General features: G+C 50.4%; 1 protein-coding gene across 2 annotated transcripts in view; it reads left to right on the top strand.

Annotated features, from left to right (window-relative positions):
- The window catches only part of ScsbetaA (Succinyl-coenzyme A synthetase beta subunit, ADP-forming), a 64034-nt gene extending 40236 nt beyond the window's left edge, over positions 1 to 23798 (top strand). For both annotated transcript variants that reach the window (XM_077657078.1, XM_077657079.1), the window contains 2 exons: positions 12725 to 12813; positions 23467 to 23798. In XM_077657078.1, the coding sequence (XP_077513204.1) occupies positions 12725 to 12813; positions 23467 to 23541 (164 nt within the window). In that variant the 3' untranslated portion in view covers positions 23542 to 23798. The remainder of the gene's footprint in view (positions 1 to 12724; positions 12814 to 23466) is intronic.
- The last annotated feature ends 1812 nt before the right edge of the window (positions 23799 to 25610 follow it).

Below are 25610 nucleotides of genomic sequence, written 5' to 3'. Positions count from 1 at the left end.
TTAAAAAGCCGTCCTGTCTGGGGGTGGAGCCTCCAGCTGCCATGGTTGGCGAGCACTAGTTGAGTCACTAGCAAAAAAGCTGTTACCGTAATTATTCGAATCTAGGCCGGTGGCTTCTTTAAGAACACGAGATATCAAACTCTTAGGTCAACTTAGATTCAAGGATTCTGTCATTGTATTTATAAAATACGACAACAGCGCATAAAAGTGAAAAAATTGCATACGTGTGGTGCCCCCCCCAGAATGTCGACAGAAAACGGCCCAGTAGCTGCTAATATCCGTAGCTGATGTCTATAAAAACCCACACGAGCATTACGTGCCACTTTTAGCTCATTTTCTTTTCATGTAATGGTGTGGGCATGTTCCGCAGCAGTGCAAGTTTTTCACGCTTGACTTTTCATCAACATCATGGCATCAAGCAGACAATGTCATTATAGTGCCGCCTTCAAGTGAAAAGTTGTGCTCACTGAAGAATGTTTGCCATTCAAGGGGCAGCGTGATGAGCTTTTCACTTGTGCCGCAACGAGGAGGGCCTTCACAGGCCCAGAGGAAGGCTGCAATTCTGAAATGGACTCAGCATTGGCAGAGTTAGTGAAATTGCGGAAGTTAGTGGCCCTTCCATTGACCATAGATCTGCTACAGGGCAAAGCAAGAAAGCTGGCAAGAGAGCAAAGCATTTCACGGGACCAGTGAAACGCAGGAGCTAACTCCAACAGCCCACATCAAGCGCACGACGCGGAAAGTTGTTGCTAGCTGGATTGCTGATGACATCCCGGAAAGCTTTGTTGTGCGCTTGCTCCGAAATTGCAGAATTTTCAATGCACTAGACGGCACAGAAGATTGTGCACTGTACGAAGAAGGCAGTGATAAGGAGGTCAGTCAAGGTGAGGACAAGTGAGTGAGAGCAGGTTGATGGAAATAAATTCCATTTGCTGGGAATAAGAGCGCTGAGACGAGAGACAAAGAAAAAAAAGAGACAGCAGGACTGGCGCTGACTATCAACTGAAAGTTTATTAGAAAAAACACGCAAAATATACTCCTTTGACAACCAGGAGCGCGTGCGCAACACCAAAAGCCCAGCAGTATGTACCAACTAGCTCAACTCTCCGTTTTTTAAATGCCTTACTCAAATGTTTTTTTGCCCAGCTTCATTCAAGTTTATTTTTTTAGAGCACAGCTTTTGTGCTCTCATTCGTGGATTGATTCGCATCGTCGTCGGTGTCACCGAGCGCAAGGGGAAGGGGAGGAGAGACCGATTGTGCTGGGCGAACAAAAGTACCGCCACTCACTCATAGATGGCGCCAAAGTGGTGCACCTCGTCATCCATCCCCACCACATGTGGGGATGGATGACGGTAAATGCCTAGAGGAGGCGAGGTTTGTCTGCAGCGGCACGCGCACCGATGCGCTGCTTCCTCGCAGTCACACCACGCTCTATTGGCAGCTGGTGCTATGAAATGTGCTGCACTCAATAGATTGTCTGCGTCAGCCACGCCACCCACAACTTTGTCTTACTAGTATAAACCATCTGCTTATGAGCATTGCATTGGTGCAGCAGGTTCAAGGTCTTCATCCATTTCTTCGATCCCAAAGCCACTTTCAATACAATGAGGAGAGGAGTGTTACTCAAAAGAGTGTCCGTAGAAAATGAAACTGTTTTCCAACTGTACATACATACATGTATCTCTCGAATTCTTCACCTCAATATATCGCAAAATAAAAGCACCTACAGAGGCTATGCTCAAACTTCACATTGCAGAGTATCGTAACCGTCCTTAGAATTTTTTATTTGCCCTTCAACATACCAGTGTTGGCTTGGAATCATGCCTGGCCTAAGTTTGAGCAAATACAATGTGTGCCCTGTTGAAGCCTCCAGCTGCCACAGTTGGCAGGCGGCAAAATGGAGAGAGGTATCCCCGCTCCACTTTCAGAGAAGAGGGAAATGCATGTTAGAGAAGGAAAGAGAGGATGATAGGTTGTGGGCAGTGAAGTGGAGAGAGGTAAATTCTCCTTTCCTTTTCGTGTTAGCGCTAGGTCGGTCACTAAGGAAAAAACTGTTAAGTGTCCTGGTGAAGAGAAAAACCAGTTTCGCGGCACCTCCGCGCAGAAAGGAGACACTGGTGCATGCCAGCTGCAACCAGGTGAAATGGAGGGCAGCGTGCCTGCAGCAGCCTGGTGCAAAATGTGCAAACCAATTTCGCGGCTGCTGCAGCCAAGTGGAACAGAGTGTAGCGCGCATGCTGCAGCCTAGTGGAAAGGAGGCAAAATGGTTTCACTGCAGCAGCGGCCATGTGGAAAGAAGAAGCCCATGCAGGGCAGCTGCAGCCAAGTGGAACGGAGGGTAGCACACATGCTGCTGCCTAGTGGAAAGGAGGCAAAACTGCTTCGCAGCAGGAGTATTCGTGGAAAGGAGCAACCCGTGCAGGCCGGCTGTAGCCAGGTGGAAAGGTGGCAAAAGGGTTTCGTGGCAGCAGCAGCCATGTGAAAAGAAGAAACCCATGCAGGGCAGCTGCAGCCAAGTGGAACGGAGGGTAGCACACATGCTGCGGCCTAGTGGAAAGGAGGCAAAACTGTTTCGCAGCAGGAGCAGTGGTGGGAAGGAGCAACCCATGCAGGCCGGCCGTAGCCAGGTAGAACGGAGGTAGCGCGCTTGCTGCCGCCTAGTGGAAAGGAGGCAAAACGGTTTCACAGCAGCAGCAGCAGCCATATGGAAAGAAGAAACCCATTCAGGGCAGCTGCAGCCAAGTGGAACGCGGAGGGTAGCACACATGCTGCAGCCTGGTGGAAAGTAGGCAAAACTGTTTCGCAGCAGGAGCAGTGGCAGAAAGGAGCAACCCGTGCAGGCCGGCTCTAGACAGGTAGAACGGAGGTAGCGCGCTTGCTGCAGCCTAGTGGAAAGGAGGCAAAACGGTTTCACAGCAGCAGCAGCAGCCATGTGGAAAGAAGAAACCCATGCAGGGCAGCTGCAGCCAAGTGGAACGGAGGGTAGCACACATGCTGCGGACTAGTGGAAAGGAGCAACCCGTGCAGGCCGGATGTAGCCAGGTGGAATGAAGGTAGTGCGCCTGCTGCAGCCTAGTGGAAAGGAGGCAAAACGGTTTCACAGCAGCAGCAGCAGCCATGTGGAAAGAAACCCATGGAGGGCAGCTGCAGCCAAGTGGAACGGAGGGTAGCACACATGCTGCGGCCTAGTGGAAAGGAGGCAAAACTGTTTCGCAGCAGGAGCAGTGGTGGAAAGGAGCAACCCGTGCAGGCCGGCTGTAGCCAGGTGGAATGGAGGTAGCGCGCCTGCTGCAGCCTAGTGGAAAGGAAGCATAACGGTATCACAGCAGCAGCAGCAGCAGCAGCAGCCATGTGGAGCGGAGGGTAGCACACATGCTGCGGCCTAGTGGAAAGGAGGCAAAACTTTCGCAGCAGGAGCAGTGGTGGAAAGGAGCAACCCGTGCAGGCCGGCTGTAGCCAGCACGCATGCTGCAGCCTAGTGGAAAGGAGGCAAAACGGTTTCACAGCAGCAGCAGCCATGTGGAAAGAAGAAACCCATGCAGGGCAGCTGCAGCCAAGTGGAACGGAGGGTAGCACTCATGCTGCGGACTATTGGAAAGGAGGCAAAACTGTTTCGCAGCAGGAGCAGTGGTGGAAAGGAGCAACCCGTGCAGGCCGGATGTAGCCAGGTGGAATGGAGGTAGCGCGCCTGCTGCAGCCTAGTGGAAAGGTGGCAAAAGGGTTTCGTGGCAGCAGCAGCCATGTGAAAAGAAGAAACCCATGCAGGGCAGCTGCAGCCAAGTGGAACGGAGGGTAGCACACATGCTGCGGCCTAGTGGAAAGGAGGCAAAACTGTTTCGCAGCAGGAGCAGTGGTGGAAAGGAGCAACCCGTGCAGGCCGGCCGTAGCCAGGTAGAACGGAGGTAGCGCGCTTGCTGCCGCCTAGTGGAAAGGAGGTAAAACGGTTTCACAGCAGCAGCAGCAGCCATATGGAAAGAAGAAACCCATTCAGGGCAGCTGCAGCCAAGTGGAACGCGGAGGGTAGCACACATGCTGCGGCCTGTTGGAAAGGAGGCAAAACTGTTTCGCAGCAGGAGCAGTGGCAGAAAGGAGCAACCCGTGCAGGCCGGCTCTAGCCAGGTAGAACGGAGGTAGCGCGCTTGCTGCAGCCTAGTGGAAAGGAGGCAAAACGGTTTCACAGCAGCAGCCATGTGGAAAGAAGAAACCCATGCAGGGCAGCTGCAGCCAAGTGGAACGGAGGGTAGCACACATGCTGCGGACTAGTGGAAAGGAGCAACCCGTGCAGGCCGGCTGTAGCCAGGTGGAATGAAGGTAGTGCGCCTGCTGCAGCCTAGTGGAAAGGAGGCAAAACGGTTTCACAGCAGCAGCAGCAGCAGCCATGTGGAAAGAAACCCATGGAGGGCAGCTGCAGCCAAGTGGAACGGGGGGTAGCACACATGCTGCGGACTAGTGGAAAGGAGGCAAAACTGCTTCGCAGCAGGAGCAGTGGTGGAAAGGAGCAACCCGTGCAGGCCGGCTGTAGCCAGGTGGATTGCAGGTAGCGCGCATGCTGCAGCCTAGTGGAAAGGAGGCAAAACGGTTTCACAGCAGCAGCAGCAGCCATGTGGAAAGAAGAAACCCATGCAGGGCAGCTGCAGCCAAGTGGAACGGAGGGTAGCACACATGCTGCGGCCTAGTGGAAAGGAGGCAAAACTGTTTCGCAGCAGGAGCAGTGGTGGAAAGGAGCAACCCGTGCAGGCCGGCTGTAGCCAGGTGGAATGGAGGTAGCGCGCCTGCTGCAGCCTAGTGGAAAGGTGGCAAAAGGGTTTCGTGGCAGCAGCAGCCATGTGAAAAGAAGAAACCCATGCAGGGCAGCTGCAGCCAAGTGGAACGGAGGGTAGCACACATGCTGCGGCCTAGTGGAAAGGAGGCAAAACTGTTTCGCAGCAGGAGCAGTGGTGGAAAGGAGCAACCCGTGCAGGCCGGCCGTAGCCAGGTAGAACGGAGGTAGCGCGCTTGCTGCCGCCTAGTGGAAAGGAGGCAAAACGGTTTCACAGCAGCAGCAGCAGCCATGTGGAAAGAAGAAACCCATGCAGGGCAGCTGCAGCCAAGTGGAACGGAGGGTAGCACACATGCTGCGGACTAGTGGAAAGGAGCAACCCGTGCAGGCCGGCTGTAGCCAGGTGGAATGAAGGTAGTGCGCCTGCTGCAGCCTAGTGGAAAGGAGGCAAAAACGGTTTCACAGCAGCAGCAGCAGCCATGTGGAAAGAAACCCATGGAGGGCAGCTGCAGCCAAGTGGAACGGAGGGTAGCACACATGCTGCGGCCTAGTGGAAAGGAGGCAGAACTGTTTCGCAGCAGGAGCAGTGGTGGAAAGGAGCAACCCGTGCAGGCCGGCTGTAGCCAGGTGGAATGGAGGTAGCGCGCCTGCTGCAGCCTAGTGGAAAGGAAGCATAACGGTATCACAGCAGCAGCAGCAGCAGCAGCCATGTGGAGCGGAGGGTAGCACACATGCTGCGGCCTAGTGGAAAGGAGGCAAAACTTTCGCAGCAGGAGCAGTGGTGGAAAGGAGCAACCCGTGCAGGCCGGCTGTAGCCAGCACGCATGCTGCAGCCTAGTGGAAAGGAGGCAAAACGGTTTCACAGCAGCAGCAGCCATGTGGAAAGAAGAAACCCATGCAGGGCAGCTGCAGCCAAGTGGAACGGAGGGTAGCACTCATGCTGCGGACTATTGGAAAGGAGGCAAAACTGTTTCGCAGCAGGAGCAGTGGTGGAAAGGAGCAACCCGTGCAGGCCGGCTGTAGCCAGGTGGAATGCAGGTAGCGCGCATGCTGCAGCCTAGTGGGAAGGAGGCAAAACGGTTTCACAGCAGCAGCAGCAGCCATGTGGAAAGAAGAAACCCATGCAGGGCAGCTGCAGCCAAGTGGAACGGAGGGTAGCACACATGCTGCGGCCTAGTGGAAAGGAGGCAAAACTGTTTCGCAGCAGGAGCAGTGGTGGAAAGGAGCAACCCGTGCAGGCCGGCTGTAGCCAGGTGGAATGGAGGTAGCGCGCCTGCTGCAGCCTAGTGGAAAGGAGGCAATACGGTTTCACAGCTGCAGCAGCCATATGGAAAGAAGAATCCCATGCAGGGCAGCTGCAGCCAAGTGGAACGGAGGTTAGCGCACATGCTGCAGCCTGGTGGAAAGGAGGCAAAACTGTTTCGCAGCAGGCGCAGTGGTGGAAAGGAGCAACCCGTGCAGGCCGGCTTTAGCCAGGTGGAATGGAGGTAGCGCGCCTGCTGCAGCCTAGTGGAAAGGAGGCAAAACGGTTTCACAGCAGCCATGTGGAAAGAAGAAGCCCATGCAGGGCAGCTGCAGCCAAGTGGAACAGAGGGTAGCGCACATGCTGCGGCCTAGTGGAAAGGAGGCAAAACTGTTTCGCAGCAGGAGCAGTGGTGGAAAGGTGCAACCCGTGCAGGCCGGCTGTAGCCAGGTGGAATGGAGGTAGCGCGCCTGCTGCAGCTTAGTGGAAAGGAGGCAATACGGTTTCACAGCAGCAGCAGCCATGTGGAGCAGAGGGTAGCACACATGCTGCGGACTAGTGGAAAGGAGGCAAAACTGTTTCGCAGCAGGAGCAGTGGTGGAAAGGAGCAACCCGTGCAGGCCGGCTGTAGCCAGCGCGCATGCTGCAGCCTAGTGGAAAGGAGGCAAAAACGGTTTCACAGCAGCAGCAGCAGCCATGTGGAAAGAAGAAACCCATGCACGGCAGCTGCAGCCAAGTGGAACGGAGGGTAGCACACATGTTGCGGACTAGTGGAAAGGAGGCAAAACTGTTTCGCAGCAGGAGCAGTAGTGGAAAGGAGCAACCCGTGCAGGCCGGCTGTAGCCAGGTGGAATGGAGGTAGCGCGCATGCTGCAGCCTAGTGGAAAGGAGGCAAAACGGTTTCACAGCAGCAGCAGCAGCCATGTGGAAAGAAGAAACCCATGCAGGGCAGCTGCAGCCAAGTGGAACGGTGGGTAGCACACATGCTGCGGCCTAGTGGAAAGGAGGCAAAACTGTTTCGCAGCAGGAGCAGTGGTGGAAAGGTGCAACCCGTGCAGGCCGGCTGTAGCCAGGTGGAATGGAGGTAGCGCGCCTGCTGCAGCCTAGTGGAAAGGAGGCAAAACGGTTTCACAGCAGCAGCAGCCATGTGGAAAGAAGAAACCCATGCAGGGCAGCTGCAGCCAAGTGGAACGGAGGGTAGCACACATGCTGCGGCCTAGTGGAAAGGAGGCAAAACTGTTTCGCAGCAGGAGCAGTGGTGGAAAGGAGCAACCCGTGCAGACCGGCTGTGGCCAGGTGGAATGGAGGTAGCGCGCATGCTGCAGCCTAGTGGAAATGAGGCAAAACGGTTTCACAGCAGCAGCAGCAGCCATGTGGAAAGAAGAAACCCATGCAGGGCAGCTGCAGCCAAGTGGAACGGAGGGTAGCACACATGCTGCGGCCTAGTGGAAAGGAGGCAAAACTGTTTCGCAGCAGGAGCAGTGGTGGAAAGGAGCAACCCGTGCAGGCCGGCTGTAGCCAGGTGGAATGGAAGTAGCGCGCCTGCTGCAGCCTAGTGGAAAGGTGGCAAAAGGGTTTCGTGGCAGCAGCAGCCATGTGAAAAGAAGAAACCCATGCAGGGCAGCTGCAGCCAAGTGGAACGGAGGGTAGCACACATGCTGCGGCCTAGTGGAAAGGAGGCAAAACTGTTTCGCAGCAGGAGCAGTGGTGGAAAGGAGCAACCCGTGCAGGCCGGCCGTAGCCAGGTAGAACGGAGGTAGCGCGCTTGCTGCCGCCTAGTGGAAAGGAGGCAAAACGGTTTCACAGCAGCAGCAGCAGCCATGTGGAAAGAAGAAACCCATGCAGGGCAGCTGCAGCCAAGTGGAACGGAGGGTAGCACACATGCTGCGGACTAGTGGAAAGGAGCAACCCGTGCAGGCCGGCTGTAGCCAGGTGGAATGAAGGTAGTGCGCCTGCTGCAGCCTAGTGGAAAGGAGGCAAAAACGGTTTCACAGCAGCAGCAGCAGCCATGTGGAAAGAAACCCATGGAGGGCAGCTGCAGCCAAGTGGAACGGAGGGTAGCACACATGCTGCGGCCTAGTGGAAAGGAGGCAGAACTGTTTCGCAGCAGGAGCAGTGGTGGAAAGGAGCAACCCGTGCAGGCCGGCTGTAGCCAGGTGGAATGGAGGTAGCGCGCCTGCTGCAGCCTAGTGGAAAGGAAGCATAACGGTATCACAGCAGCAGCAGCAGCAGCAGCAGCCATGTGGAGCGGAGGGTAGCACACATGCTGCGGCCTAGTGGAAAGGAGGCAAAACTTTCGCAGCAGGAGCAGTGGTGGAAAGGAGCAACCCGTGCAGGCCGGCTGTAGCCAGCACGCATGCTGCAGCCTAGTGGAAAGGAGGCAAAACGGTTTCACAGCAGCAGCAGCCATGTGGAAAGAAGAAACCCATGCAGGGCAGCTGCAGCCAAGTGGAACGGAGGGTAGCACTCATGCTGCGGACTATTGGAAAGGAGGCAAAACTGTTTCGCAGCAGGAGCAGTGGTGGAAAGGAGCAACCCGTGCAGGCCGGCTGTAGCCAGGTGGAATGCAGGTAGCGCGCATGCTGCAGCCTAGTGGGAAGGAGGCAAAACGGTTTCACAGCAGCAGCAGCAGCCATGTGGAAAGAAGAAACCCATGCAGGGCAGCTGCAGCCAAGTGGAACGGAGGGTAGCACACATGCTGCGGCCTAGTGGAAAGGAGGCAAAACTGTTTCGCAGCAGGAGCAGTGGTGGAAAGGAGCAACCCGTGCAGGCCGGCTGTAGCCAGGTGGAATGGAGGTAGCGCGCCTGCTGCAGCCTAGTGGAAAGGAGGCAATACGGTTTCACAGCTGCAGCAGCCATATGGAAAGAAGAATCCCATGCAGGGCAGCTGCAGCCAAGTGGAACGGAGGTTAGCGCACATGCTGCAGCCTGGTGGAAAGGAGGCAAAACTGTTTCGCAGCAGGCGCAGTGGTGGAAAGGAGCAACCCGTGCAGGCCGGCTTTAGCCAGGTGGAATGGAGGTAGCGCGCCTGCTGCAGCCTAGTGGAAAGGAGGCAAAACGGTTTCACAGCAGCCATGTGGAAAGAAGAAGCCCATGCAGGGCAGCTGCAGCCAAGTGGAACAGAGGGTAGCGCACATGCTGCGGCCTAGTGGAAAGGAGGCAAAACTGTTTCGCAGCAGGAGCAGTGGTGGAAAGGTGCAACCCGTGCAGGCCGGCTGTAGCCAGGTGGAATGGAGGTAGCGCGCCTGCTGCAGCTTAGTGGAAAGGAGGCAATACGGTTTCACAGCAGCAGAAGCCATGTGGAGCAGAGGGTAGCACACATGCTGCGGACTAGTGGAAAGGAGGCAAAACTGTTTCGCAGCAGGAGCAGTGGTGGAAAGGAGCAACCCATGCAGGCCGGCTGTAGCCAGCGCGCATGCTGCAGCCTAGTGGAAAGGAGGCAAAAACGGTTTCACAGCAGCAGCAGCAGCCATGTGGAAAGAAGAAACCCATGCACGGCAGCTGCAGCCAAGTGGAACGGAGGGTAGCACACATGTTGCGGACTAGTGGAAAGGAGGCAAAACTGTTTCGCAGCAGGAGCAGTAGTGGAAAGGAGCAACCCGTGCAGGCCGGCTGTAGCCAGGTGGAATGGAGGTAGCGCGCATGCTGCAGCCTAGTGGAAAGGAGGCAAAACGGTTTCACAGCAGCAGCAGCAGCCATGTGGAAAGAAGAAACCCATGCAGGGCAGCTGCAGCCAAGTGGAACGGTGGGTAGCACACATGCTGCGGCCTAGTGGAAAGGAGGCAAAACTGTTTCGCAGCAGGAGCAGTGGTGGAAAGGTGCAACCCGTGCAGGCCGGCTGTAGCCAGGTGGAATGGAGGTAGCGCGCCTGCTGCAGCCTAGTGGAAAGGAGGCAAAACGGTTTCACAGCAGCAGCAGCCATGTGGAAAGAAGAAACCCATGCAGGGCAGCTGCAGCCAAGTGGAACGGAGGGTAGCACACATGCTGCGGCCTAGTGGAAAGGAGGCAAAACTGTTTCGCAGCAGGAGCAGTGGTGGAAAGGAGCAACCCGTGCAGACCGGCTGTGGCCAGGTGGAATGGAGGTAGCGCGCATGCTGCAGCCTAGTGGAAATGAGGCGAAACGGTTTCACAGCAGCAGCAGCCATGTGGAAAGAAGAAACCCATGCAGGGCAGCTGCAGCCAAGTGGAACAGAGGGTAGCACACATGCTGCAGCCTGGTGGAAAGTAGGCAAAACTGTTTCGCAGCAGGAGCAGTGGTGGAAAGGAGCAACTTGTGCAGGCGGCTGTAGCCAGGTGGAATGGAGGTAGCGCGCCTGCTGCAGCCTAGTGAAAAGGTGGCAAAACGGTTTCGCGGCAGCAGCAGTCATGTGGAAAAGGGAAACCCGTGCAGGCCTGCTGTAGCCAAGTGGAACGGAGGGTAGCGGGGCTACTGCAGCCTAGTGGAAGGGATGCAAAACAGTTTCGTGGCAACTGCAGCCATGTGTAAAGGAGAAACCCGAGCAGGCCAGCTGCTCAGGGGGTAGCGTGCATGCTGCAGCCTACTCGAATGGTGGAAAATGTTTTGTTGCAGCAATGCAGAAGGGGCAAACCCGTGCGCACCAGCTGCAGCCAAGTGGAGCGGAGGGTAGTGTGTGTTCTGCAGTCTAAGTGTAAAGGAGGGAAAAGGTTTCGCGGCAGCTGCCCCATATGGAAAGGGGAAACCTGTGCATGCCTGCCATAGCCATGAGAACGGAGGGTAATGTGCATGCTCCAGCCTAGTAGAAAAAGGGAAAAACGGTTTCGCGGCAGCTGCCGACATGTAGAAAAGAGAAGCCTGTGCCCACCTGCCACAGCCACGTGGAACGGAGGGTAGCGCGCCTGCTGCAGCCTTGTGGAAAGGAAGAAGAACAGTTTCACGGCAGGTGCAGGCATAATTTCTGAGAGGATTCTGGTGTACGCTAGTTGGTCAGTCTGTCAATCTGTGTCATAGATGGTGGAGGCATCTGGGATGGAGATGGAGCATGGAGATTCAACGTGCCTTGTAGTTTAATTTTTCTTTTCTTCTGAACTGCAGAGATTATAATAATTTCACCACTCCATTCTGTTGTGCCTACAGGTCTTGGAAGTATGTGTAATAAATAAATAAATAGACGCGCACATGTCTTGCAATCTTGGTGAGGAGTCTTATCTCACTTTACGTTCTCTGCAGTGCCCAACCAATTTTTACCTATACCCTATTTCCATGGTACTCTCATGTTCCTGCAAGCACACATTCAAATACCGACCTGTTTGGCCTATGTACAGCGTGTTGCAAGATAGTGGAATGGCATAAACGATGCCAACCTTGCACGTAACAATACTCATAGATGTGCTGCACACCACACCCAGGTTTTCTAGCTCCCTCATTTCACGCTTTTCTTTGAACAGTTAAGTAAACGTTATGCCTGGACGCTTCCGTTTCAAGGTCGTCCGCATATAGAATGAAAAACAATTTCATAATGCAAACATCGCGTCTCTAAAATACTGCGAAGAAAAGTGTGAAATCAGGTAGCTAGAAAATGTGGGTGTGGGTGCGGCACACCTGCAAGTATGTTCAGTGCTAGGTTGGCATTGTTTGTCTCATTCTGTTAGCTTGCAAACACAGTGCGCATAGGCCAAGCTGGCCAGCATTCGAACTTGCATTTACAGGAACATGGAAATAGGGTATGGGTCAAAATTGCTTGAGCGCTGTCGAGAATGTAAAGTGAAATGAAATTGCTCGCCAGGATTGCAAGACGTGCGTTTTCTACAAGCATCAAGATCAGATATCTCGCGAAATTGTGTCCACATAGGAAAATTGGGAGAGCAATGCATCAGTAAGCTTTTGTTTCATGAGAAAGAATTCACCTATCTTTGCCAGCATATCACTTGAAAGTTGTTTTTATTGTATGGTCTCATTGTCATGGTTTTTTTTTACACCTGGACATGCGCAGTGTAAGGTTGTTTTTTTGTTCAATGCCTTTCATCCCAACAAAGTTTTGCTTGCGAGTCAGCGCTCATCGCGGTCAGTTTTTTCACGCTGTTTACCACTCAGACATGTCAACCAACCAACTAGCCTAGCTTGCAATTCTTGCTCAAAGTGAGAAGAATGTGGGATACAGCAACGTAAGTTATTGTAGGCAAGTCACCATTTTTCATCCCACATCCCCAGCAGAATGTAGCTAATGCTGCCATCCAAGTGGGTCAGTGTCATTGCATAAGGATGTGCCCAGCACCCTGGGCAGTGCCCCTATCCATTAACCTCTTGGGAGGAAGCCTCAAGAGGCAGATCGCCCTGGTTTTCTGGATCCGGTCTAAAGCTGCCTCCTGGGGGCTGGTGGACTAGGAGGCCCTCCTACATGGGACATTTTATCATTTTGTTTTCTTCAATAAATGTTACCCTCTCTGTGTCTTGGAAGTGAGGCAACATTTACTTCATTATATTTAAGCTAAAAATACACATAGCCATATATTTCTGGCTAGTGCGATGCTTCCATCGCTCAGTGCTAGCAGCGTTTGCAAGTGCATGTCATGTGACTGGCATATTTGCATTTCACCAGGGTTTCTCACGCTGCTTATGCTGCTGCTGGCGTTCCAAACATTGCCACGGGAGGCACGTGTTATTGTGGCATTTAAGTGGGCCTGTATGTTGGTGCATTCCTCATTTTGTACTTGAGTGGCAGTTGCAGGGTTATTCTCCCCACCTGGGGTGGGTCTGTGCAGGCACTCAGGTGGACGAGGCCAAAGCCCTAATCGCCACTAGCAAGCTCAAGATCCTGGCATGTGACAACCTGGACGAGGCTGCCAAGATGGCAAGTCAAAGGAGGGAGGGGGGGGGGGGAGGGGGGGGGGGGGGGGGGGGGGGCTTACCAGCTACGTGGTTGAATGCTCTTAATCAGCAAGCTGCTTAACTAATATTTGACAGTTAAATTTTTGGCTATTGTATTTTGATGCCTGGTCGCAATTAGGGATTTTTATCCAGCCATTAGTACAAGTCATATCGGGTCTTAAAATTTCAAAAATACAATTACCATCTGTGCTGAGGCTGTGAGGTTTGCTGTGGAGAGATAAATACGTTCTCCCCACTTAATCACTGCTGACACAGTTCAAATCCGCCAGACCCCACCCCGTGATCACATATGCAACCGAGCACACGCCAACCACGGCGGGCCTTGCTCTGACGGAACAAAGGAATGACACATTGGCTGACACAAACAGACATTTATTGCTACAGCAACAATAACGCCAGCTAGCAACAAGGTACGCTAATGAATCAAGGTCGTCCGACTCACCAGCAAGGTTACGAGCGAATGTTCGCCCGCGCTAAGGCAAGGGATCTACTCCGAGGCCGGACAGGACGAGATACAAAAAGTATGGTGGGGCAGCCAGAAAAAGAATATAAACCAATAGGCCCCTGCCTGTGCCACTAAGTATAACAGGCTAAGAAGTGCCATCAGCACTCGGTGTTCCCAGGTGGTCTCCCTCCCAAGTACTGACCGAGCCCAATGCTGCTTAGCTTCGGTGATCGGACGAGAGCCGGCGTATTCAGAAGACGAGATACAGGAGCCAGTCTTCCCGCTGCTTCCTCGCCCTGCTGGCAAAGAGCGGAGCCGCGAGCGACATGTCTGCTCGCACCGACGATCCCCGCCGAACAACCTTCTGCCCTCTCCCGCGTGCGAGCAGGCTCTCGCGCTGCGACGCTGGCGCCCTCTCTCGTTAATGTAACTAACAACGGAATGTGCTCCTCCCTGAGGCGAGGCTGCTGCTGCACGGTGCATCGCGGGAAAGTCTACACAGGGGACTACGCAGGGCCCCCACAAGGCATAGCAAATTTTGGCCATCTCTCACTAAAAGATGCGCCATCAAAAAGCATGTGTCCGTGTCCTTGGTGCATGCAAAGGAACACATCACTGCATAACACACATGACACGTGTCACATGGCCTTTTCTGTCCTGCTGCTCCAGCCGACTCAGGAGAGAGAACATCAAGTGACTCATGCGCCACATAGGGACGTGCACTGGGGGGCATTGCCCTGCAGGTGCCTAATACATGCTTTTTTGAAAGCGTGCGTCATTGGGGGTAAAATCCCTAGAATGTGTTGAGCCACAGCGCTGAGATCTGTCTCCAAGTTTCCTGTGTACGTCCTGTTAGCGCACGCTGTTTAATAGTGATAAGTCACCGACAAGCAGTTTGGTCGACGCTCGTGCGGTACTGTTAAAGAATTGTGTGGTGTGATAATTGATTTATTGATTCGCCGTTGCTTTCCCGGACGAAGTTGCGAAAGCAAACTTATGGAATCCAGAACTACCAAACAATTGGCTGAGCCGCAAGCCATGACGCTGTTTTAGCGTCTTATTCAGCTTCGTGCTTGCACCTTCATGCCATCCCGCAAGGGGGATTGGGGGGGGGGGGGGGGGGGGGGGCATTTCATTTAGAGCGAACTTTTTTCGGGGGTCGGCCAGCGTAGGGTGCGGGTCCGGGTGCTTACGTATACGCAGCAACATACACTATACCTATATTGCGCGTTATGACCTTTGTGGAATTTTTTAAGTCGCGCTCGCGATATCCCCACGTAATTTGCGCACCCCCTTCTTAGAGACCTAATTTCTGAATAAAAAGTGCGCAAATTATGCGCGTAAATACGGTATCTCCGGACTTATAAATGGGAATTACCTTTGCTGCTTTCCAATCGTAAGGAAGGATACCTTGCTTTAGACTTTCGGTAAATATTATAAACAGATAATTTGTGCACCACACTGCGTACCTAAAAGAAAATTATTTGGCATGTCATCAGGACCAGCAGATTTCTTTGTCTATGTTTAATAGGGACGAAAGAATAGAGACCTTTAGTATAGAGTATGCAGACATGTGAAAAGGCTTTGCGAACGCTATAAGATAGCGTCCTTCGTACTGTGCATGCGCCAAACGCTATTTCACATCGAGGTTTAACGTACGTGCGCGTTACGTGTGCTATTTTTCGAATTTAGCGTGCGTGCTCTTGCGTACGCTAGGAAAAACAGCGTTGTCAAGATGGCGGCGCCCACGTCACCTGCTTCGGAGAGAATTCGTCAATGTTATTGGGTTTTTAGGCATAACCATTGCCTTTAAATGGTACACGTGACATTCGCTTTGTCTCCTCTCGCCGACAGCAGAAAGACAGATAAACTTGCCCTATTTTTGACTCTGTGTGACGATTCCGTCGTTCTTAACCCTAACAAGACACCGCGGATTGTGGATTGGCTTGGTTTGGATTTTTACGACAAGGTAGTCATAGCCTAGCCAAGCGCAATCTTTCTGGTGGCAGGCAAAAGGGTCCGAAAGATCTCAACATGACGTTTTTAAACCCTTGCTCGGTTCAATTACCTGAAAGAAATTAGGCCCTGGCTTGACTGAACTGGTAATGAACTGGCTAGCTACGTGCTACGACTTGGATAACCTTGGCTAAGTGCAAAAATTGTCACAAAATATTTTCACATTTTAACACCAGATGGCGCCACTGCGGCCAGCGCTATCGTTGCGTTTGGTTTGGCATACAATAAACTAAATGTGCTCATGGATTTCCAGTGTAACCTCCCACTAAATGCTTGCGTATAACGCACATAAGCACTCATACACTATACTAAATGTATCTAATACCTTTTTCGGAAACAAAAAAGTCTGTAAGTTCGCAGCCAGAGCCTGAAAATTCTAGACTTTTGTCAGTGCCGCGCAGAGATACCGAAGCAAAGTACTCGTTGAACACCTCCGCAGTATTATAGTTATCCCTGTTCTCGGCATCATTCAATCTAATGTGCATCCATAACTTTCTTGGGGCGTTAAAAAAAAATGGTGTAGCTTAACATTGAAAAAATGGTACTTTGAATTTTTTATTTTTTTCCTAAGTTCGGTACGCATTGACGGTAGCACACAACGATCGACGCCAACTATTGGAGCGTGGCAGGGCGTTTTAAGTGGCACTTTAGCTGCAGTATGTCACGAGTGATCCAAGGGTTATTGCAGGCCATTCTCTTGCTTTTTGTTGGAATGTACCTGTGCATACATTCCTGCACTGTGTCTTTAAAATGCAACCATAAATCATTGACACTGAATACACCTTGAATTGATTTTAGAAGAAAAGTGTTGAAATCTTGTTCTAAGTAGTCCAGTACACTTTCATCAGTTTCTTTCCTAAAATCCAAGAATCCTTTGTCTGGACAACGGATAACTTTTTGCTGTAGATTGCTTTTAAGCAGGATCACTTCATGATCTGATATACCTGGTAAAACTTCTACAGTAAATCCTGTTTCACTGACTGCGTCAGAGATAAGAACAAGCTCGAGGGTAGTTCTTGAGCTTGTAGTAACACGTGTAGATGTACCTACTACTTGTTTTAGATTAAAAGAAAACGCAAATCGGGCAGCACTTCACTTCAGCGTCCTGACAAGAATGCCGAGCACAGAGATCGTCCCAGTTGATCATCGTACATTAAAGTCGCTGCATAAGAGAATATGAGAATAGTGTTTATTTACTATGGGCCTAAAGAAAATCGAGCAGCGATTCCAAAATTGAGATATCTGCGTTCGGAGGCCTGTGTACTACACCAATAAGAATGTTACATTTGAAAGAAAGCACTAGAATCCAAACCATTTCAGCAGAACTGTGGAATGGATGTGAATGGGATACCCTTATTTATTATGGTCGCGACACCACCCCCCTCTCGAGCCACGGTCGGGGCGAATTATGTTGTATGAGCATCATGAAGCAATGTTTCCATTAGAAGCGTGGTGTCAGGATTGTAACTAATAAGTAGGCTTTCAAGGTCATCAGACTTGTTCACAATGCTCCGAGTGTCAACATTTAAAACAGTTAGCGGACTGAAGACGTGGGGTAATCCTAACAAATGAGATTTAGTTTTACTTTTGTGCTGTTTTTGACTGCAAATAGACCGGGTATGTCAATTTGTTGCTGAGGGAACTGCCCTGTCCAATACCTTGTCCCATCTGAAAATATTGCCATTCATTCTAACCTTGTCGAAGGATAGAAATACGTTGTCGCCTGTGTCTCGGTTTTCTTTTGTCCAGGTCCAAAACCCTTCTTCTTATTGATTGGATCCTAGGAGAGAAGTCCTCTGAAATGCTGTATGGAATGTTTTTGAAAGCTTTACACTCTTTCAGTATTTTTAATTTCTCTCCGTAGTTTACAAGCCTGAATATTACAGGGCGGCATTTGTCGTCCTTAGGCTTCCCTATGCAATGCATGCGCTCAGTTGACACATTTGTAACTGTTACTATGTTGTCGAAGATTTTTCTCAAAACCACTTGCTCCAAAGATCGGGATGGTTCTTCTGTTGTTTCTGGTAAACCATACAGTATTAAATTCTTCCTTCGGCTTCGGTTTTCAAGGTCATCTACTTTTAACAGTAGGCTGTTGACGGTTTTCTGCCGGTCGTCTACGTTGACGGTGTAGGTCTTAACAGTTGTCGAAATATCCTCCACTTTTCGGTCAATGGAAGCTAACTTAATGCTTTCATCTAGGCGCCAGTTTGTTATGGCCACACTTTCTTTATGCTCTCGCAAGTCGTCCATAATTGTTTTGCGGCATGATTTCGGTAGAGGGGCCTGAATTCAATTCAACGTCCCCGCAGGAAAATAGTGAGTCAACAAAACAATGGTACAATTTTTTAACGCATCAATAAACGGCCGTCGGCATGGCAAAAGCAAAAGACACACATCGTCACTACTATAGCCAGAATCATGGTGGTAGTCTCTCACCTGTATCAAGAACTAGAACGGATTCTTTAGACGCATGGTTCCGAAGCTCATGTTACACCCACTGGTCGACTGCCACTCTTGAGTTGCTTTTATACTCTCTGACAGTGGTGACGTAGCGGATGGTGGCGCTCGATGATGTCGGTCCAAGTGCGTCAACCAGCTGCACAGACCTGGCGTGTCATCAGCGGAAAAGCCTGTCGATGCATTGCGCTGGTGGCCGTGCAATTCCATTAGCTTCACCGCAGCTGGGTCTCTCTCCGTAGCTGAGGCTGCATTGTTGTAAGTGATGCAAATCATGACCTGCATCAAGTACAATAACGGATTCTGTAGACGCATGGTTGCAAAGCTCTCGCCGCGCCCACTGGTCGACTGCCACTCTTGAGTTGCTTTTATTCTCTCTGACAGTGGTGACGTAGTGGATGGTGGCACTCGATGATGTCGGTCCAAGTGCGTCGTCCAGCTGCACAGACCTGGCGTGTCATCAGCGGAAAAGCCTGTCGATGCATTGTGCTGGTGGCCGTGCAATTCCATCAGCTTCACCACAGCTGGGTCGCTCTCCATAGCTGAGGCTGCATTGCTGTAAGTGATGCAAATCATGACCTGCATCAAGTACAATAACGGATTCTGTAGACGCATGGTTGCAAAGCTCTCTCCGCGCCCACTGGTCGACTGCTGCTCTTGAGTTGCTTTTTATACTCGCTGACAGTGGTGACGTAGCGGATGGTGGCACTCGATGTCTGTCCAAGTGCATCGTCCAGCTGCACAGACCTGGCGTGTCATCAGCGGAAAAGCCTGTCGATGCATTGCGCTGGTGGCCGTGCAATTCCATTAGCTTCACCGCAGCTGGGTCTCTCTCCGTAGCTGAGGCCACATTGCTGTAAGTGATGCAAATCATGACCTGCATCAAGTACAATAACGGATTCTCTAGACGCATGGTTGCAAAGCTCTCGCCGCGCCCACTGGTTGACTGCCACTCTTGAGTTGCTTTTATTCTCTCTGACAGTGGTGACGCAGTGGATGGTGGCACTCGATGATGTCGGTCCAAGTGCGTCGTCCAGCTGCACAGACCTGGCGTGTCATCAGCGGAAAAGCCTGTCAATGCATTGCGCTGGTGGACGTGCAATTCCATCAGCTTCACCGCAGCTGGGTCGCTCTCCCATAGCTGAGGCTGCATTGCTGTAAGTGATGCAAATCATGACCTGCATCAAGAACAAGAACGGATTCTGTAGACGCATGGTTGCAAAGCTCTCGCCGCGCCCACTGGTCGACTGCCACTCTTGAGTTGCTTTTATACTCTCTGACAGTGGTGACGTAGCGGATGGTGGCGCTAGATGTCGGTCCAAGTGCATCATCCAGCCGCGCAGACCCGGCGTGTCATCAGCGGAAAAGCCTGTCAATGCATTGCGCTGGTGGCCGTGCAATTCCATCAGCTTCACCGCAGCTGGGTCGGTCTTCGTAGCTGAGGCTGCATTGCTGTAAGTGATGCAAATCATGGCCTGCATCAAGAACAAGAACGGATTCGGTAGACGCATGGTTGCAAAGCTCTCGCCGCGCCCACTGGTCGACTGCCACTCTTGAGTTGCTTTTATACTCTCTGACAGTGGTGACGTAGCTGATGGTGGCGCTAGATGTCGGTCCAAGTGCATTATCCAGCCGCGCAGACCCGGCGTGTCATCAGCGGAAAAGCCTGTCAATGCATTGCGCTGGTGGACGTGCAATTCCATCAGCTTCACCGCAGCTTGGTCACACTCCTTAGCTGAGGCTGCATTGCTGTAGCTGATGCAAATCACACCTGTATCAAGAACAAGAACGGATTCGTTAGATGCACAGTTCCAAAGCTCTCGCCGCGATTTAGAAAAGGCATATGACACAACATGGAGGGTTGGGATTATTCAGGACATGGCGGAACTGCGTATCTGCGGCAGAATGTGAACTGCCTTAAAGACTTTTTATCTAACCGTTCATTTAATGTCTGCCTAGGTTCAACCCTTTGTAGGAATTTTATTCAAGAAAATGGAGTACAACACTCTTTATTATAAAAATGATTTCTATTACGAAAATAATTTCAAGGTCCGTTATGTATTTTGTCTGTGTAGACAATCTCCAGATAGCTGGTACATCCTCCAACATATCAACATGCGAAAAGCAAATACAATTAAGAATAAATAAACTAACAACATGGGCAGACAAAAATGGCTTCTGTTTTTCTCCGCAGAAAGCAGTGGCCATCCTTTCTTAATTAAACGAGGCATGCAGACAGATCCAACCCTACACCTAAACGAAATAGAGTTACCCGTAAGAAATGAGCATAAATTTCTAGGTATAACATTTGACAGTAAACTCGCTTTGCTGCCTCACATAAACACGTTGAAAAAGAATGCCTCTCGGTCCCTGAACATACTCAAAGTGCTGTCGCAAAAACACTGGGGGGGCCGACAGGACATGTCTCTTACAAATTTACCTCTCTGTCATACGCTCTACCCTAGACTGTGGATGTATAGTGTATGGATCAGCGAGACTATCGTATCTTAAACGACTGGGGCCCAATACATAATTTAGGCTTGCGTCTTTCCACTCGTGCATACAGGACATCGCCCATAAACAGTCTGTATGTAGAAAACGAACGAACCATCACTTACAAAGATGATGCTCATTGTGTTCATACATTCTAAAAATTTTTTCACTACCTAAACAATCTGTCACCAAATAGTCACAAAGTGCCCATCTAGAATACTCTTTAACAAAAAAGCGCGAAGCACCAGGCCACTGCTGTTGCGTTTTGAAGAGATGTGCCAAAATCTCAGCATACTGACACATTACCAGGCATTGCTGGAAGACGAGATCCACTTCCGCCATGGTACAACTTCCCTGAAATCCGTGATTTCACTCTTACCTGTACAGTTGCGCAAAATACAAGCTCCACAATAACATATAATGCAAGAATTTCTTGCACTCGAGGAAAAATACGGTGCTTGCACAGCTTTTTATACAGATGGCTCAAAAACAGATGCTTAATTTGGAAGAGCAGTGGTACAAGGCAATTACAATGAAATCGTAAGGCTTGGAACAACGAAGTAAATAAACTGCACATGGTGAAACTAGTTTTAGATTAATGGAAGTCCTGCACCCACCAGGAATGTTTTAAGGAAGTGATGATCTGCCGTCTTCGTATAGGACACACACCTCACACACTGTTTCCTACTGACAAAACAAGATTCACCTGTTTGCGAAGAATTCGGAGATGAACTTACGGTTAACCATATTTTATTCTCTTGTGCGAAACTCGAAAAGCAAAGGAAAAAGTACTTTACTCAATTTTATGGCGAATAAATTCCTTTTCATCCTACACTGCTTTTAGGAGATAATGCAGTTGTTATGTCATGCATTTTTGCTTTTTTAGAGAAACGGGATTTCTCAATAAACTCTAAATTTTTTGCCCACTGGTCTGTTCCAATTTTAAGAGCACCTTAGCCACTTTCTCACCCCTGAGAAGAAGACTGAGGTGTTTATTTTGGTTGTTGGGAGCCTCGAGATCTTTGCCTAGCCAAGGATAGCTGCTGAGGTTACTCGGCCGTCTTTAAAGCTTCTATTAGCAGCCATTTTGTATATGTTCACTAGGTAATACTAACTTTTGAGGCCCTCTACACCACGGATGATTTTCCACATTATTATTAAATTCAGCAAAAAACTTTTCCTATACCTCGTGCTTGGCACATGATGGCCTTAGTAGCTTATGTGCCATGAAACACAACACAACACATATTCACATTTTTAGTCAAAAGTATGCAAACAGAGGCACAACGGTAAGTTCGTCCTAGTGACACCGTCTGGTTGTTAAAACGAGGAGCATTTTTGTCAACAAACCGACACTCCTATTTAGGACTAGAAGTGGCAGAATCGTCACTCAAAAAAAAAAATAAAGCAAATATATTGCTCATACATCTTATTATAGCCGAGATGAGACGAAACGGAAGCTCGATGCCACATTTATTGCCAGTGAACATACTTAAAATGGCAGTAACGATGAATTCAGTCTGAGGCGAGAGGTCCTGCTTCGAAGGGCACCGCCATTTTGGAAAATATGTTTTAGAGCACGCAAGAGTCATGGATGATAAGCTTATGAAATAGCATACGTGCTGCAGGCGTACTTTAAGGTTTGATATGAAATAGGGATTGGTGCACGCGCATTTTAAAGCATGCTGTCCCGTCTCCCCATGTGCCTATTTCATACTGGCACTACATTCTGCAACGTCAGAACGTTACCTGTGCACTCATCGCAGCTTTGGTAGCTCTTTGAGGAACTAGTGGGGTGGAGTATAGCTCTTACCCATCTCACGGACTAAGACCAGAGTGCATTAAGACTTAACCAACACCAATTGCCAATTATTGTAATTTTGGGGCAGTAAATTTTGTCTAAGCTGCTGTGTTGAATTTCTTCTTCATCTTTTTATCCCCTCAACCCTTTTCCCCGTGCAGGGTAGCAAACCGGTTATCCTTCCGGTTAACCTCACTGCCTTTCCTCCTCCTCCTCCTAGATCATGTCTGTATGCTAAACTTCACAGTGGCCTTTACGGTTACTAAATTAAATTTCCTGCATGTTTCAAACAAATATAACGCAGTATTTTGAGAACAGCTTGTTTCACAGGAAAAGTAAAAGTATATTTGAAATCTGCATATTGAAATGCATAAACTTTAAAGAAAGATCGACATCTGAGCTAGTTGGTAATGCATCACGAAAATGTTTAGCGCACTCACGACGAACGACAAGGTAGACAAGTCAACACAGGCGCTTACTCGCAACGCCCAGTTGCGAGTAAGCGCCTGTATTGTGTTGTCTACCTTGTCGTTCGTCATGAGTGTGCTAAACTTTTTCATGATAAACTTGGTAAGTTTCATGAATATCTATCGAGAAGTAAGAAAAATAGTTCTAAGAGGAGTGGTGGCTGCACTGCAGTCTCATTGCACTTGTGTGAACAACGCAGTGAAATAGCGCTTCGGCGAACCATTCCAGCTACAGAAGTTCTGTTTGATTTGTGAGGACTGACCAGCAGTCCTTGTGTGCAACATTGAGGAGCCAAATGGCAGAAGAAAACGCCCTGTCAGGATTCATTGCACCATGCTTCCATTGCCTTTGCACGAAGCAGGAGCTGAAGTCTGCAACTGATTCGTGGCGGCGTGGTATAGCTGGCTATGTCAGTTCAGCCAAGGCAAGACATCACTTTTAACCGAAATTATACTTGAAAGTTACTGCCATTTCTAAAGAAATGCTAGCGGTCATGCTGACTGCATGGCACAAAACACACGAGACAAGAACGCCATGGATTCATGCCTGCTGTCAAGTCTAGAGTACATAGACTCCACTCACTGCTTGTCGTTTTTATTTCTTGTGTTTCGTACTGTGCAGTCAACATGACAGTTGACCATCTAATGCAAACCTGAGTTAGGTACTGGCAACTTTGTTGTTGACTTTGTTGTTGCCAGCATGTCAACCCACAGGTGCTGTGCTACTGCAGTGCCACCTTTACCTGTCGAACCAAACAAGTAATGGCCGTGGATCAAGCGTACACGAGTGCACTTCACCTAATCGTTGACTGCCAGTGAAACTGCTTCAGCCATTCGGTGTGCTCTGCCAATCACTGCAGTGTTGGAGGCCCAGATTGGGGCCTGCCACAGCAGTATATCTGACAGCTCTGTTCTGCTCACTTCCTCCCACAGGTGGTGCGCCTGTCAACCATCGTGGGCCTCGCGCGGTCAGCCTCAGTGGATGTGAAGTTTGAGCTGCCGCTGTAGCCCCTGAGGGGACACCACTCGCCTTCCCTAATTTATATGTAGTGCCCTGGTCTACATCATGCCAAAAGCATAGGGAGCTGTATGACTGAAGCTTTAGGCAGGGTTTGTGTAAACAGTGGACTGCTTCAGTGTGCCCATTTTCTGGCAGCTGACGCTGCTTGTCTACTTCATCACATGCACCTGCAACTTGTGTTGGTGTGTTATAGTTGCTTGCAGTTGCACTGGCCAGCCTTGTTCCGAATAAATTGTTCACCCCAGCTAGGCACATTGTCAATCATTTTGGATAAGGTGTGCCTGTTCTCACTGCAGTGGTGCACAGTTTGTGCATGGCTGACTGTAGAGTGCAGAAACGGGAGTTAAAGAATGATGACTGTTAGGTCGCTGCAGCGTGTTGAAAACGTGCTGTTTACCACTGGTAGTGCCCTTGTTCGCCATCTGTGCAGGCACTTCCACCAGCAGAAGGCCATCCAGAGTCAATCTGCCGCATGCGAGGCACGGGCAAGTCCTAGATGGTCTTCAGTCGGGGCCCCTGAAGTGGCAGACAACGGGTTGCTCACTACCTCCGTGGGTCATACCAAGTTTCCGAGTTGACCTTCAGGGGACAGGGTTATTTCCTGGCATGAGCACTTCCCCTGGGATAGAGATGCAACCTTTATCATACCGTGTTACCATTACCAGAGTACCGGCAGCCCGCGTGCCGTCAGTGCGCATGTACAGATCGCCTTAAGGATGCCACAGGCACCCGGCAGCTGCGTGCATGCCTGCTGCATCTGGACCAGTCGTTTGTAGACAGCCATGTGTGCAAAATCGACAGCAGCTGCTGGGTTCATTCTCGCCGGCCTCTCGGGCATTGGCACTAGAGCCCAGCGACATATGCAACTTGGTTTGCTGTGGACAACGCACAAGGTAAACTTGCACTACGCTGCTCCATTCCAAGGGTTGGTCCCTGGAGGATAGGTAAAGCAACGGAAAACAACTGAATAGCATCGAGCCTGTGCCCTCGGTTATATTGGAAAGTGTGCCTTCCGCCGGCGGTGAGCGGGTCGTTCCAGCAATGATTGAATGGTACAGTGAAAGACATAGCTTAGGTGAGCGAACGCCGCTGCCAGCCGTTGCACAATACTATTATGCTTCCTTCTCGCTCGACAGATGGCGCTTCCAACTTGCACCCGTAGCGGCGCCGCTTGTGGCTTTAGCACAGTGTCTCCGTATGCAGCTCCAGGAGAACTTGCGGTCATCAGTTGATTTTTTTAGGCGTTTGTTATACTGTGAATCATCGCTAACTCTGAAAAAGTTGTCCACAGATCAGGCCGAGCGTAAAGCCCCTTTATCGACGCTCTCGCAAGACGACAGATAACGCTACGGCGAAGCTTTGGTGGAGCGGGAACCAAGCAGGCCAATATTACAATAGTTCGCAACTTTTCTCAGTGATAACATGGAAAGAGTTTGCATCAAGTTAGCAGTCGCATTTCAGAATACAGCGGCTATGTTCCACTGATGGGGAAATGAATGCCTGTGTGTGAAAGCGACTGAACGCATGCCTTAGTGCGGTTACGCAAGAACTGCATGCAATTTCTGTGAGGATGAGTAGATGTTTTTCGCAGCCCAGAAAAACATGTAACCCAGGTAGAACCTTATGTGTTTAGCAAAAAGTAGTCACTGCAAACCTGGATTACACATGAAACACCTAAATTCCACTTGTGTATAAACAAAATAACAAACAGTACACTCAGCTTGGCTCCTTGTAGTCATGCAAGTTTGGACATTTTACGCAAGTCCGGGCCTTTTTCACAAAGTGCTTGCGTTTCATTTGACGGCAGTACTGATGCATACGAAGGCTTATAAAATAATGGAGTAGCTTGGCTAGCATGTCCTCTCTGTGGATAGTACAAGGGGAAGTGCAGGAGGTCTGATTGAAAATTTTCCTGGATACAAACCCTGTAACATAATGAATTTACTCAGCAACACTTGCATCATTATTATCATACTCAAACACTTCATCGCACTCCCAGCTTCCTTCATCGATTATGCTGTCAAGCCTCTCAGCTGGCCCAGCTTGTTTAGTTCCT

Source organism: Amblyomma americanum, chromosome 3, assembly GCF_052857255.1.
Source record: "Amblyomma americanum isolate KBUSLIRL-KWMA chromosome 3, ASM5285725v1, whole genome shotgun sequence".
In the NCBI taxonomy this organism is placed as follows: Eukaryota; Metazoa; Arthropoda; class Arachnida; order Ixodida; family Ixodidae; genus Amblyomma; species Amblyomma americanum.
This window is presented reverse-complemented; position numbering and strand designations above follow the sequence as displayed.